We start from the raw sequence: 14,197 nt of genomic DNA on the forward strand, positions 1-14,197 counted from the left end.
GGTTTACTTTGGTATAATGGCTGACAAGACTGAGCTGATGATGTGTATACAGTGCAATCTTTAAAAAACACACTATTTACATGGTATAGCGACAAAGAAGTACTGGACAAAAAGAGCAAGAATGTGTTATATATGTGCGTGTACACTGTAAACAATACAATAATTCTTGAGTTACAGGCATGAAAACTTATAAGAGAATATTAATGCCATTCAGAAAGTCATTTTCCATGCAATTGTTTTAGTATCAGCTGTATGCAAACTTACTCTTGAAGCAACACTGAGATCCCAATATCTCAGCAGATGAACTACATAGGTGTTTAAAATATGAGATACTAAAAGAAAAGTTGGTTAAGAACCAAATTAATAAAAGGATATTAAGATATCTGTAATACTTCTTGAGTTACAGGCATGCAAACTTTGGGGAAAAAAGTCAAAAGGTGGCTTTTCCCCATTTTTGACCCATCACTGTTGGAATATAATGCAACAAAGGTTGAGAAAGTCAACAGATTTTACTAATAAAGCTACCAATCTCTGAGTAAAAATAATATAATGATGCTGCCATCTTTCTAAAGTCATATTTAGCCCTGTGTAGTTTGGCTCCAACCCTATTTTTTTCCTCACTCTACAACATAGTGCATTACTACATTCATCCATGGAATTTCATATTTTGGTTTTCATCACCATTTCTTTTTCAGTCTTTGTTTATAGTTATTGGTTTTGACGGTCTCAGATTTAATTAGATCTTAAGTTTACTATAATGAAAGGGGTTTTAGGGACTCAGATCACCTGTTAACCAAGGTAAAATCACTCTAAAACAGCCGTTTGGGAAATTCATGAGTATAAATGACCAAAGCATAGTTAATATCTAACTACAAACTCCCAGAAGCCAAAGGTTGGATGGTTTGATAAAAGACTTTCAACCGCTGCTCACATGGCAACAGTTTTACATCTGACACACAATCCAAACCTCCTGTTTTCAGGCAGTTTTATAAACATCAAACTGTGCACTTTGCTTAGCTACGGCATGTGAAGGCCAAAAAATGCTCTTCAAGCTACAGCTGCGAGATTTAAGAGATTCAACCCTTGTTGTGCCCACCAATGTGTCCTAAATTTCGTCCAAACTGCATTCAGAGACTGCCATGACCTAAATAACTTGATCCAAAAGTCTTATACAAGGACACACACAATGTTTGCTTAAAGAAACGCTGCCAAACACTTGTGTGTTGAAGCAGAGATGCGTCTGCGGTGTTTATTCAGATATACATTTCAGCAAAGCCACGGGCGATACAGTCATTACAATGAAAGTAGGTCTTACTGCTTTAGTGTCCTACCACTTCCCAGCAGCTCTTATGTAACTTGATGTTTTCCATGAATTGAGCATTTACAATGACAACGATTTGAGTCTGACCTAAATAACGCAGTGATGCAACAAGCCCTGAATTTCCCAAACGTTACTGCGAAACCAATTAGGGCTCACCTGAGAAAAACAACCACACGTATAGGCCTGAGAGCAATGATTTGCCAATGCATAACTAGTCTGGACTGGTTTGAAGTGTTTGGGGTGTTTGCTGCAGGATGACACACACATTGTAATTTAGTACTGTTAGATGTTTGTAATAAGGCTTCTCGGCTTTGTAAACATCAAGAAATATTTAAACAATCAGTCAAGTGCAACAGATCTTAAAACTGAGAGAGAGAGAGAGAGAAAACAGACCTTCATAAACCAAAACCTTTAGCGTGATGTCTCAAACTACTGGCACTAGTAACACCAGGCTCATGGGTTCAGTTTCCAGGGAAAGCTTTAACTAATAAAATGTACACCTGCAAAGTCTTTATGGATACATTAAAACTATGTTTTTAAAACGCACATTTGATTCATACATTCAGATAAAAACCAAATCCATTTGGATGCTAATGAAAATGAGACCAACATTCATCCAATGAAACATTGAAAGATCCAACAGAACAAGCAACTGTTCCAAACGCATTAGCAAGAAAACGCATTAGCAATTCTAGCAACATCTTAGCAACAGCAGCTAAGCAAACCACAAAAAAGGCAAAAACACTGAAATGTTTTAGATTACTATGGACATGGAAATTTGTGCAAAGACGTATTGTCAATGTATTGCAGTCTGAACACACAAATCCCTCACAAACTGAACAATTGTACCCAAATTGTATCTGCACTGACTAAAATAACATCCACACAGCGAGGCATATCGAATTGATTTTACATCACGAAAGGCAAAAGTTAACTTTAAATCTCTCTCAACAGGATGCTGCCTGAGCACAAATGCTTTAATGCACAATCTTCATATCCCGATTAGATTATGATGTATTGATGATGATGATGAATGACAGCGATGAGCTGGTCTGTTAACCCTTTCTTGTGAAAAAACTAATCTTTTACTGCATGCAGTTGAGTGCACACAGCTGCTGACCGCGCACCTAAAAAATGATTTTTCAGCTTCAACTGGATTAATGTTTGCACAAAGTCCTTTACCAAATTACTGATTGATATAGGGTAAGATGTGTACTAATCACTATGCATACACCAAATCACATGGTACAAATCATTTAGTGATTTTACTGCATTAAAAGTCATATCTAACTCTATTAAAATGCTTGCTTGATGATATATTTGATGACAGTTCTGATCTACATAGATGCACACATGCATCAGTCAAACCAGTTTCCACTGAGCTGGATGCATGGCCTGACACGAACCCAAAAAAGACTATTTAGATCACAAAACACCATTCCATAAATATAAAGGCACCAGCAACAGCATTTTTAAATGCAAATGTATTACTATTGTTATTTTATTTTATTATTAAAACAAATCTATCATTCTGAAAACACAAGATATGATGTGTAATGATAATGAATTAATAGTGTGTGCAATCATTCATGAATTATTATTTTGTAAAGAATTTAAATATAGTACACTATTCATATATAAAGCCTGATAGTGGTTACTTGAATGACCCTTGACCTCAAGCATAGGAAACCAAAACTTTGCTCACTCTAGTTGGATGGTTTGTTGAAAATGCATGACAATCTGAGAAAGATTCTTCAAAACAATCACTTTTAAATGCGTAAGTTAATGTTATGCTCGTGCGCGTCTGGATCAAGCGCGCGATGCATGATAACCCACTGACGTGTTTCTATTCTGTCCTGTACCTCCTTCCTTCTGCTCTCGGCTCCGGGTCTGGTGATGAGCGCCGTGTCTCCGCACACCACCGCCGCGTCCTCCACGAACACGCAGTCCGGCAACGCCTCGTCCGCGGGCAGCTCCAGCACCTCGAGCCCGAGCCGGTGCTTCAGAACCGACACGTATTTGTCATGTTCCTCCTGCGCTTTGAGCAGGTCCACCTCCAGACAGCCGGTCCGGAGCGCTTCTTTGGCCAGAGACCGAGGGACCGCGCGAACCACCGCGTGCGTAAATCTGCCGAATCCGGACATCATCTCCAAATGCGCGATCTCGCTCCGAACCCTCCGCTTTGTGTTTACCACTGGACTGTTTGTTTGTTATTCTGTTTGTTTGTTGATGTTCCTCGTTGTGGTTCTACTTACGCTCGGCTCGAGCTCTGAAAGGGCGACAACTGCGCGCTGATGACGTCAAGGACGCGCCCGACGCGACGCGCACCAATGTGATAACAGATTGTTAATCGAAAAAACAAAATGCACCAATTATGAAATATGTTTCTTTGTATTTGTATTTAACAAGACTGTATATAATATAATATAACAATAATGCATTTCATAATAATAATAAAAATAATAAAACTTCCCCTTTTAAAAATATAGATGAAAACGCTATATTTAAATAATATTTAAAAAAAGAAGGGGAAAAAAGGTTGTTTTGTGTATAGTCTCAAATTTATTTTTGTCATTGTTTTTGTCTAATTATTAAGCTTCACATTTCTCAATTTTATTTTGATTTTAAAAAGGTGAGTAAATATTCAAACAATAAGCTACTTTAGTTAAAAGTTACTTTTTTTAGAGGCCTATAAAATGGTGCCATTTAACTTTTCATCACTTATGACATTGAAAACGAGAAATATCAATAAAATTGGGTCTGACAGAAGTTTTAACAAAGTTTTGATCAAACAGCACTTTTTAAAACCTTGTAAATGACATTGATTCTTAACCAGTGCAGTATAGACCTCTTCCTTTTTAAAAAACCCTAAATGATTGAGTGTGTTCCTTTTTGTAAAGAGCAGTGGTTTTGTATTTACAGTATGAATGAACTAAAGTCTGTGGTTCAAATGACTTGAAGAGTCATACAGTACAGTCATAACTAAAATATGTATTTCGGCACTGATGTGTTTTTTTAAAATACATAGGCTGCTAAATAAGGACTACAGGATGTACTTCAAGCACTGTAGTCCTTATATAGCCATTTAATGCCACAGGAAATTCCTGAGAGATCCCATGAAGAACTGACCATCTGTCTGACAGTCTGAGGTCATGACTGAACATCTCATTCGTTTCAATCATTAGTGTCATATCTATAGCTACTGACACACTGCCAGTGACCGCCACCAAAAGACAGACACCTGCATGGATTAAACAAAACCATCAGACCTTTGAAATATACATTGCACAAAAATAAATAATCATGAAAAACACACTCTTTTATTGGCGTCTTTGGTTCCATTTAACAGCAATGGAACATTTCAATTACACAAAAGGTTCTTTATAATAGAAAAAAATGTTCTTTAGATTATGCACATGACATGACATAAAAAAAAAATACAAGAAAAAAAGTTAATTGAGCACATGATTTACTAATTTGTTCCCTCGGTTCACTAAATTGTGCACTTGATATAACAATTAGATCTGTGGTGCACATGAAATAATAACTGTTCTACTTCCTGTCCGCATTCACATAAACCGATGTTGATGCCTCTCACTTTTAATGATTCCATGCAACACTGCAAGGCTTTAGAGAATGTCTCTATAACGCATTCAAAACTCAAAATAAAACCCAATTAAAGTGTATCTGTCCATAACATAACACAACACAACACAACACAACACAACAGAACATATAACATAACATAACATATAACATAACGTATAACATAACATAACATATAAAATATAACATATAACATAACATAACATAACGTATAACATAACACAACACAACACATAACATAACAACATATAACATAACAACATATAACATAAAGTATAACATAACACATAACAATATATATATATATATATATATATATATATATATATATATATATATATATATATATATATATATATATATATATATATATATATATACACATATATATATGTGTGTGTGTGTGAGCTGACCCAGATAAATCCAGAAAATGTTACTGGACCAGATCCAGCCCACATTTAGGACAAATCATCATAAAGCAATCCAGAGCTGGCCCCGCGAATCGTTTAAATCAGTCTGGGGATCGCGAATCATTTGAGTCAGTTTAGGAGTTTGGAGCGTGAATCATTTGAATCAGTACGGAAGATCGGAGCGGGTTCGCGAATCAATTGAGTCAGTTTGGGGATCGCGAATCATTTGAGTCAGTTCGGGAGTTCGGAGCGGGATCGCGAATCATTTGAGTCAGTTTGGGGATCGCGAATCATTTGAGTCAGTTCGGGAGTTCGAAGCGGGTTCGCTAATCATTTGAGTCAGTTTGGGGATCGCGAATCATTTGAGTCAGTTCGGGAGTTCGAAGCGGGTTCGCTAATCATTTGAGTCAGTTTGGGGATCGCGAATCATTTGAGTCAGTTCGGGAGTTCGAAGCGGGTTCGCGAATCATTTGAGTCAGTTTGGGAGTTCGAAGCGGGTTCGCTAATCATTTGAGTCAGTTTGGGGATTGCGAATCATTTGAGACAGTTCGGGAGTTCGAAGCGGGTTCGCGAATCATTTGAGTCAGTTCGGGAGTTCGAATCGGCCTCGCGAATCATTTGAGTCAGTTTGGGAGTTCGAAGCGGGTTCGCGAATCATTTGAGTCAGTTTGGGGATCGCGAATCATTTGAGTCAGTTTGGGGATGCTGTCTGGGTTGAGTAAGTTTGGGAGTTCGGAGTGTGAATCATTTGAATCAGTTTGGGAGTTCGAAGTGTGAATCATTTGAATCAGTTCGGGAGTTCGGAATGTGATCACTGGAGTTTGGAATGAATGTTTACTAAATAAAAATATTTCAGAACATGAAAGTGTTATTTATAAAGAATGCTTTTATTATTAAAGACACGATAACTTAAACAAATGTTCTATTAACACTACTGGAAGAACGTTAGTTTGTGACTTTGAGAGAACCTTGCTAATAGAACACCATAATGTCATTATTCAGCTCAATTCTGTTTAGGTTTTGTTTTCATCTGATAGCGTCAGTGCAGTCAAATCGATAATATGAAGTATTTATTATTAAATATTAAACTTCACAATCAATGGAACCGGAATCAATAGAAAGGTTTTCAGAGCTCAGGTCACGCTGTTTGTTTTGCACGGATGGAATTCCTCTTTCTATACACATTCCTCCGTCTTTCCATCTTTCCATCGAGTGCGGCTGGAATCATTCTCCAGACATCCTTGAGTACATTCCTGCACACCCCAGGAACAAAGTTTGTCTTTTCTTGTTCCAAATCCACTCAATTATCCAGACCGGTCTAAACATTCCCGGAGCCCCACATTCCATCCTCTCATTCCGTTCCCCCCTTCCATCCCTGTGCTCCGTTTTTCCATTCCTCCGGCTTTCCCCTCGGAGAGGAAATATGCGGGTTGAGTAAAGGCGAGCAGGTCCTAGCGCACCTGGCACACAGCTTGGAAGGCCGTAAAAGATGAATGAACTTTGAGCTTCAAAGACCTTTTGGGACTGGTTTTCGGGGCTAAACACATTCTATAACGGCGCTCTCTGCGTGAACATTATACAACATCCGCTGAGACGAACCTCTGCACCTTAAACCAATCCTTACTGTTCCAGAACCTACCGAGCAGCATCTCAAACATGTCTGGTATGGTCTCATGGTATCTATAGTTAAACACTGTAAGCAATATAATCAACCAGCTATTCAGCATCATCTCACGATCAGCTTTATGTGATTTTATTAGGTTATACAGAGTGTGACATGACTTTATACTGAAATGATCCTTAGCAGCTTTCCTGAACAAAACCCTCTTCACAAATCAAACGGTCCAGACTCCCAGACTTTAAACAGCTCAGATCCCACGGCATAAACACCTTCTCCTTACAGTCGGCGGAAGCACACGTCATGGCTGAAATATTTATCTGTGTATCCAGTGTAGACTGTTAAACTTCAGCATGAGGGGAAAATTACAACCTCATCATGATTACTATTGTTTCTAAGCACTGTTATTAAAAAGTAGATGTATTTAGCATTTCAGAACACCTTTGCAAACTTCTAAATGAATAAAACCAACCAGAAAACCCTACTTTTAGGATTTCAGCAACCTTCAGCAACCGCCTAGTTAACACCCCAGAAGGTTTCATAGTATTTAGCATATCAGACCCCTTATGAGCTAGAAACCACCCACTGCATCATAGCAGAAGGTTTTCAAGGCTTCCAGAACAAATGCCATTTAGCCAACTAGTAATTTGCAATCCTGGGAGAAAGAGTGCACAGATATTTCTGTGATTTTTAGCAAGGAAATGACATTGCATAGTCTCAGTGAACTATGACAGGAAAAACCAAAGGCATCTCTCTAATATCACTCTGGAAGGACGGGATGAATTGTGTAAGAGGTTTAACAGCAGACAACTTCCACACTGGAGGTGTCACACCATGATAAGATAAACACACGCAGAGCTGCCGCTCATCTGTAGAGTGTTACATAATAAAGAAACTCTCCTCGAAGGGGAGTGGGATTGAAGGGTTTAAGCCACTCATGTAACGCGTTCCTAATCAATACACGCTGCCAGACCACCGCTTCCAAAGCCCTGGAAGAAAGTGAAGCCCACTGGAAAATATTATGTTTACCATTACAACATGGTTCTTGGACGTGTGATTCCAGAATAGAAAAATGAGGGCTGACTCCACTGGAGCACAATGACTGCACTGTTTCCTAAAAGCCCCGCGCCCCTCTCATCAGGAGAGATGGAGAATGCTTTCTGAACGGCATGTGCGGGAACAGATGTCAAGACTTCGTGAGTTCACTTTCTCACTGGACAGACTCTACTCTCACTCTCTCCAGGGGAGACACTTCAGCTGACCTCAATCGCTCGCACTGGGAAAAGCAGAATGTAGACTACTATTGAGGAAATAGAGACTTATATAACTTTATATGCACTGGCCCCAATACGTAAGCCTTTAGTAGCCACCTAGCACCTAGCATCGTACAGTATGTTAATTTTCCAGCCTTTCAGAACACCTTTGCAACCACCTAGCAATGTTCTGGTAACCACACAGAAAATGCTGGCCTAGTAAACACCCAGAACTCTGGAGGAAAAAATCTAAAGAATGCCTCATGTAAAAAAAACATCTTCACTGAAACTGAAATCAGAGAAGTGGCTCACCTTTTATTAGCCAGTCAGAAACATTCTCTGTCTGTCAATCTGTTTTCCATGTAGGTTTGCTTATACTAGGTTGGCCTGAATAAGCACAAGCACTATTAACAAGTACAGCATTCCAGCACAACAAAAGGCATTCAGAAACAGCAATGTATTTGGCAAAACAATTATTTGGTGCCACAGCTCTGGATAGTCACTACTAGTGAAGGGTTTGGGAATGCATGCATCCTATTAGCATTATCATGATGTCATTTTCCAGCAGCTACATCTCAGGTGATTGGCTCAGAATGAACAAATATGGCAGGATGCAAGTTTACACACTTTCCAAGCTACATGCATCAGCTATATACGGCTTAAACGGCTAGCAGCGTTTGGATACTAACTGGTTTCTGGCTGGTCATTCACGAGCAAAACACAACACCATGTTCAATCCAAACCAGCTCAGATGATGCAAGAAGGTCAACAAGCCAGTCACTTGCTCTAAAACACAGGTTTTTCCAGCACTGCTTAATTCAAAGTTGATTAATTCAAATATTATCATGCATAAATGCAATTATTTATTAATGTTTAGCATGGTGAAGTCATGGTAAAGACTGCAGATCAAACTTCAGTACATTGACAGTACACCACATTACCATCTAGTGTCGTAATATGGAAAAAAACACAGGTTTTCAGAGCTCAGCAAACTTCAGAAAACTCTTCATACACCAGTCACCTACACAAACCTGACAACCAGTGATGATAACAGTGCTCTCATCATTTGTTTGATTGCACACACACTGTAATGGTCCATGAAGATGCAGAAGTCAAACATACCTGCCACGTCTCCAGAAGTCCTCAATCCAGGTGGTAAAGGTTCTTCATCTGGACATCTCCGTGTCCAGACGCTTCTGCTCTCTGTGAGTCTGTGGAAAGAACTATTAAGTGCTGTCAGGACAATATTGTGCATTCCCTTACTCTCAGTTTGGTTTGTGTGTATCCAAAGACTTCTAATCTCTGAATTCCGGAGGAATGCCATTTGGAATCTTAGACAAAAACAGTAAAAAAAAACAAAAAAAAAAAAACATGAACAGTTTTTCCTTTTTTACATCTCGTATGGAAAACTGGATGCCTGTTGTATTTTTTTCTTCCACTGTGTGATGGACAGACTGCATGAATATTAAATTAGCTGGAGGAATTTCCTCCACGGAGAGCGTATTTAGGGATCTTTAAGCTGTCAGGAATGCTTTGTGGTTGGATAACTCCAGCAGAAATGTTAATAATGCAGGCTACTGCCCAGACCAAATATGGTAATATTGTTACGTCTGGAATCAGGCTCCACATCTGGAAGCGCTTAGAGCTGTTGAGTCAAGAGAGAGGAGCGAGCCGAGCCAAAAATAGAAGCCGTAAAGTATGCGTTTACAACGTCTCCAAACGCGCACAGAATACTGCATTTAAGATGCGTGATGGCACAGAAGGTTTCCAAACAGTTCTACCTCTAAATCGAAAGTTTGAGTGTTTGGAAACTAATAAAACTCCACAAAAAGCGCATAGCTGATCTGGATAAGCGACCGCGCGCGTCCTTCGGAATAATTTATGGTTGACGCGCTTGAACTCATAACTCTATTAATAGACCCCCGGGGGCTCCGACATATTTCAGTGACGAGTAATAACGCTAATCTTTGACATGACGTTAGGCAAAATAAAAGAGTTAGTAAGCATGCTGTTAGTGAAATAATACACCCCCCCCCCTCCCATATTTCTCTCTGTGCTCTCCACGTTTCCATTTTGCGTTTGCGTAAAGTTAATTCATAAATACTTGATACTAGAGTTATTGAAACCAGTATCGTTCTAACACATTCCAACGTGTAAAGAAGCTTCTGCTTTATTATTATTATTATTATTTATAAACTAGACACAGATAGTTGGACGGAAATTATATTCGCGTTTGTTTATTTACGCGTAAATAATAACGCGTGATTCAGTGTTAAAACACTGCTTTTTAAAATCACACAGGCTACGTGTTTTGTCTTCCTTCGAGGGGATCGTTTTAAGTAAAAAATGTTTTCAGTGAAAGGGGAAAATTCATTTGAGAGAGAGAGAGAAAAGAAAGTTAGACAGGGTGGTGCTTAGCTCGGATGGAAAACGCGCCAAGAAACATTCCTCGCATAACTTTGGAACAGTTCAGCGATGGTGACGTCAGGGCTCCGCTACAGTATAAAAGCGGAGCTGCGCGCGTCTTCACTCTCAGAGCGCTGCGCCTTCAGACGCACCGAGATAAACCGAGAACGCGACGCGCACACGAGGACTTACACCGAGGAATTGTTCGCTTGATTCAAGAAATCTACAGTAGCTACACAGAGAAGCGAAGATGTTTGCTTGGGCTGTTATCGTCATCCTTATTGCACAGTTGTGTGTGGTAAGTTATTATATTACTCATATGCTTATTATAGAAGTTGTGTTTGATACAGATACAGGAGCGTATATACATAGGATTATTGATCATCCAGGGGGCGTTTTCACTGGAGGATTAGTTTTTGAGCACTGTATTATAAATTATCCATTTAGGTGCTAGATCCCCTCGGTTATACAGCTTAGAGTTGTTCTTGGTCTTAAACTTCTACATTTTAGTTTGATCTTTGTTTTAAAGTGACTTGAAAGCCACTAAAGTCTAGTGGTTTTTTCTGCTCAGGTCTTCTCCAGCTGCCCAGCCACATGCTCGTGCCCGCTAGAGCTTCCCAAATGCACGCCTGGAGTCAGTCTGGTCTCAGACGGCTGCGGCTGCTGCAAAGTGTGTGCCAGACAGCTGAACGAAGACTGCAGCAAGACCGAGCCGTGCGACCACACCAAGGGGCTGGAGTGCAACTTCGGGGCCATCCATGGGGCCACCAGAGGCATCTGCCGAGGTATGTTTCTCATTATGCTTTGCAAAAGACACCGAATGGAGACCATGTGTGGATTGGAAGGGGGGCGGGGGTCTAAGTGGAAGGAAGAAAACAATAAGCTGGATGTTTGAATCTCTTCTGTTGGAATGCTCAAACCTTTCCTTCTTTCCTACAGCCAAATCTGAGGGCAGACCTTGCGAGTACAACAGCAGGATCTACCAGAACGGAGAGAGCTTCCAGCCCAACTGCAAGCACCAGTGCACTTGCATCGACGGGGCAGTGGGCTGCATCCCGCTTTGCCCGCAAGAGCTCTCCCTGCCCACGTTGGGCTGCGCCAACCCCAGGCTGGTCAAAGTGCCAGGTCAGTGCTGCGAAGAATGGGTCTGCGATGATGGGAAGACTAGGGAATCTGCCAAGAAGCTGTCTGGCAACGATCCAACGGTCGACGATTCTGAGAGCGACCTCACCAGCAAGAACGAGTTCATCTCCATCATCAAGGCCGGACTCAAATCCTTGCCTGGTAAGATCAAAGATGCATTGGATATAAGCATGCATGTCTGATTTGTATACGATCAGAGTTTAAAACAGCGCTCTGTTTATTTGCAGCATTCCGATCGCAGCCGGAATCCCGCCAGTTTGAGAAGTGCATCGTGCAGACCACTCCCTGGTCCCAGTGCTCCAAGACCTGCGGCACTGGAATCTCCACCAGGATAACCAACGACAACAACGAATGCAAGTTGGTTAAAGAGACCAGGATCTGCGAAGTCCGTCCATGCAGCCAATCGCAATACACCAGCCTCAAGGTATGCAACATCCCTGCAAAGACAAATGCATTGCATCATGTAATTTGAATGCATCTAACTTATCTTGTGTACTCTCAACAGAAGGGAAAGAAATGCAACCGGATCAAGAAGTCCACGCAGCCGGTGAAGTTCTCCTACGCCGGATGCTCCAGTCTGAAGAAGTACCGCGTCAGATACTGTGGCTCATGCGTGGATGGCCGCTGCTGCAGTCCACAGCAGACCCGCACCATCCGTGTCAAATTCCGCTGCGAGGATGGCGACACCTTCAACAAGAACGTCATGATGATCGAGTCCTGCAAGTGCACCTACAACTGCGGCAATGGCAATGACGCCACCTACCCTTTCTACAGACTCTTCAACGACATCCACAAGTTCAGAGACTGATCGCCAGCAGGGAATCCCACCTCGACCCTTGCGTGACTGGGAGCGCGTCACAAGCGTCGACCAATGGCAGCCCAGCTGCGCAATCAGGGGGCCCATCCACCAGCCAATCAACTACCATCTCCTGTTGTAACTAGATTCCCACGGAATTACGGACTTACATTACGGGGACTTTGAAGTGCACTGTTTGCTGAGGCCGCGTCAGCGTTTCAAGAAATGCTCGCTCCATAATGGAGCGCTATGTTTTATAGCTTCGTTATGGAGCAACCTGTAAAGATGTAAAGATGCAGTTGTTAATATTACAATTCCTGATGTATATCTTGATGTCTAAATACAAAACATGACCCAAACTGTAGACTTGTATCTGTGTATGTTCCCAATTGTAGATATGCACATGCATAACGTACAACTGGTAGACTATGAACCTGGTCAAGGTTGAGTTTTCCATGTAATATCCCCCTCCTATAATGCGGGTGAATACATCCTCATTGTTTGGCAGCTAGAGAAATCCACGACATGATTAAAAAACGGACTTAAAGTTTGAATGAATGTTTTATTATTGTTATTAATATTATTTATCGCAAATGTAGCTCTTTTATTTGAACAACGTAATACTGGAATAAAGTGTACAAATTATCTATGATCTAATTTTATATGTTACAAATAAAAGATTTATTTATGAACGAATCACCTCGAGTTGTGTTCTTGAATGTTCATAAAACACAGGTCATTCATGAGACGCAATCTTTCGACGTTAAGAATGAAGGGCTGGTTATATAACAGCAGTTCTGGAAGTTTCTCTCGCTTGTCTCTGTTGAATGGAAGGCTACTGGGAAACTGTAAGACTTGACTTGCTTCCTATAATAAAACCTGAGCCGCTCGTTCATTTGGTTTCTTTAAGAAAACAATTAAGAGACGCAGCAATAGCGGAGAGCGTGGAGCTGTGCCCGGAATCTTGAGTGCTTTTCCAAACGGAGTTTCAGTCGGTGTTTACAGGAGTTTTTAGAGCAAAAAGCACAGAACTAAAACATTGGGAATCACAGGGGAGATGAGGAGCCGTATTATGGTTTCATTTGTTAGACAACTTCTCACCAAACGACTGGTTTACTTGTTGCACATGGGTTTAATGATTATGGATCTTATCTTCAATCGGAGACCTTTAGCTCCACAATCACGCATTATGAAGAACAGATCTGCATGGCATCTGTCCATCTTCCTCGTCTCTGATCCCTCCTTCAGCCCGGAATGATATATCTCCAGTGAGGTTTGATCCAGGTGAAGGAATCCAGCTGAGGAATGCAGATGGGCTGATGGTCGGCAGATGTTGGAAAATATCTGGAAGCAGCTTGTTCGGTTTGGGCCATCCTGCTAAAAATACACCATTTCTAAAAAGAACAGAGATTCTAGAGGCTTTATGACATCCCAACGGATGATGGGAACACACATGGATGGTTATATCACACCACAGAGGCCTTTAAGGCAGGAAAAAGTGGTTTCAATTGGAGTAGAACTGTGATCCAGACGTTTCCTTGTGATATGACACTGTGGACAAAACCAGCATCAGTTTAGCTTCTGAAAAAGGGAATAAAATTTCAAAAACACATATAAACAACACAGATAACACTGTTATAGTCA

The 14,197-nt window shown here is 40.7% G+C and overlaps 2 protein-coding genes across 4 annotated transcripts in view; one reads left to right on the top strand and one right to left on the bottom strand.

The window, feature by feature from the left end:
- ddah1 (dimethylarginine dimethylaminohydrolase 1) overlaps positions 1 to 9,476 on the bottom strand; it is a 47,757-nt gene extending 38,281 nt beyond the window's left edge. The window contains exon 1 of one of the 3 annotated variants that reach the window (XM_052540344.1): positions 9,331 to 9,476. Coding sequence is in view for 1 of the 3 variants with exons in the window: in XM_052540343.1 (XP_052396303.1) it covers positions 3,184 to 3,468 (285 nt within the window). In the remaining 2 variants the exon portion in view is untranslated. The other 2 variants (XM_052540343.1, XM_052540345.1) reach the window with 2 other exon arrangements.
- Positions 9,477 to 10,734: 1,258 nt separating this feature from the next.
- Positions 10,735 to 13,249, top strand: LOC127944429 (CCN family member 1). Its single transcript, XM_052540342.1, has 5 exons — positions 10,735 to 10,912; positions 11,186 to 11,399; positions 11,554 to 11,898; positions 11,985 to 12,181; positions 12,263 to 13,249. Exons 1-5 carry the CDS (start codon positions 10,865 to 10,867, stop codon positions 12,563 to 12,565), a joined length of 1,107 nt encoding a protein of 368 aa, XP_052396302.1. The 5' UTR covers positions 10,735 to 10,864; the 3' UTR covers positions 12,566 to 13,249.
- The last annotated feature ends 948 nt before the right edge of the window (positions 13,250 to 14,197 follow it).

The sequence above is a fragment of the Carassius gibelio genome, chromosome A23 (genome assembly GCF_023724105.1).
Source record: "Carassius gibelio isolate Cgi1373 ecotype wild population from Czech Republic chromosome A23, carGib1.2-hapl.c, whole genome shotgun sequence".
NCBI classification, from domain to species: Eukaryota; Metazoa; Chordata; class Actinopteri; order Cypriniformes; family Cyprinidae; genus Carassius; species Carassius gibelio.

Bases quoted from the DNA above. Each gene is read 5' to 3' on its own strand.
- LOC127944429 (XM_052540342.1), top strand. From the start codon at position 10,865: ATGTTTGCTTGGGCTGTTATCGTCATCCTTATTGCACAGTTGTGTGTG. The intron at 10,913-11,185 runs GTAAGTTATTAT...TTTTCTGCTCAG, and splicing joins TTATTGCACAGTTGTGTGTG to GTCTTCTCCAGCTGCCCAGC. The intron at 12,182-12,262 runs GTATGCAACATC...TACTCTCAACAG, and splicing joins CGCAATACACCAGCCTCAAG to AAGGGAAAGAAATGCAACCG.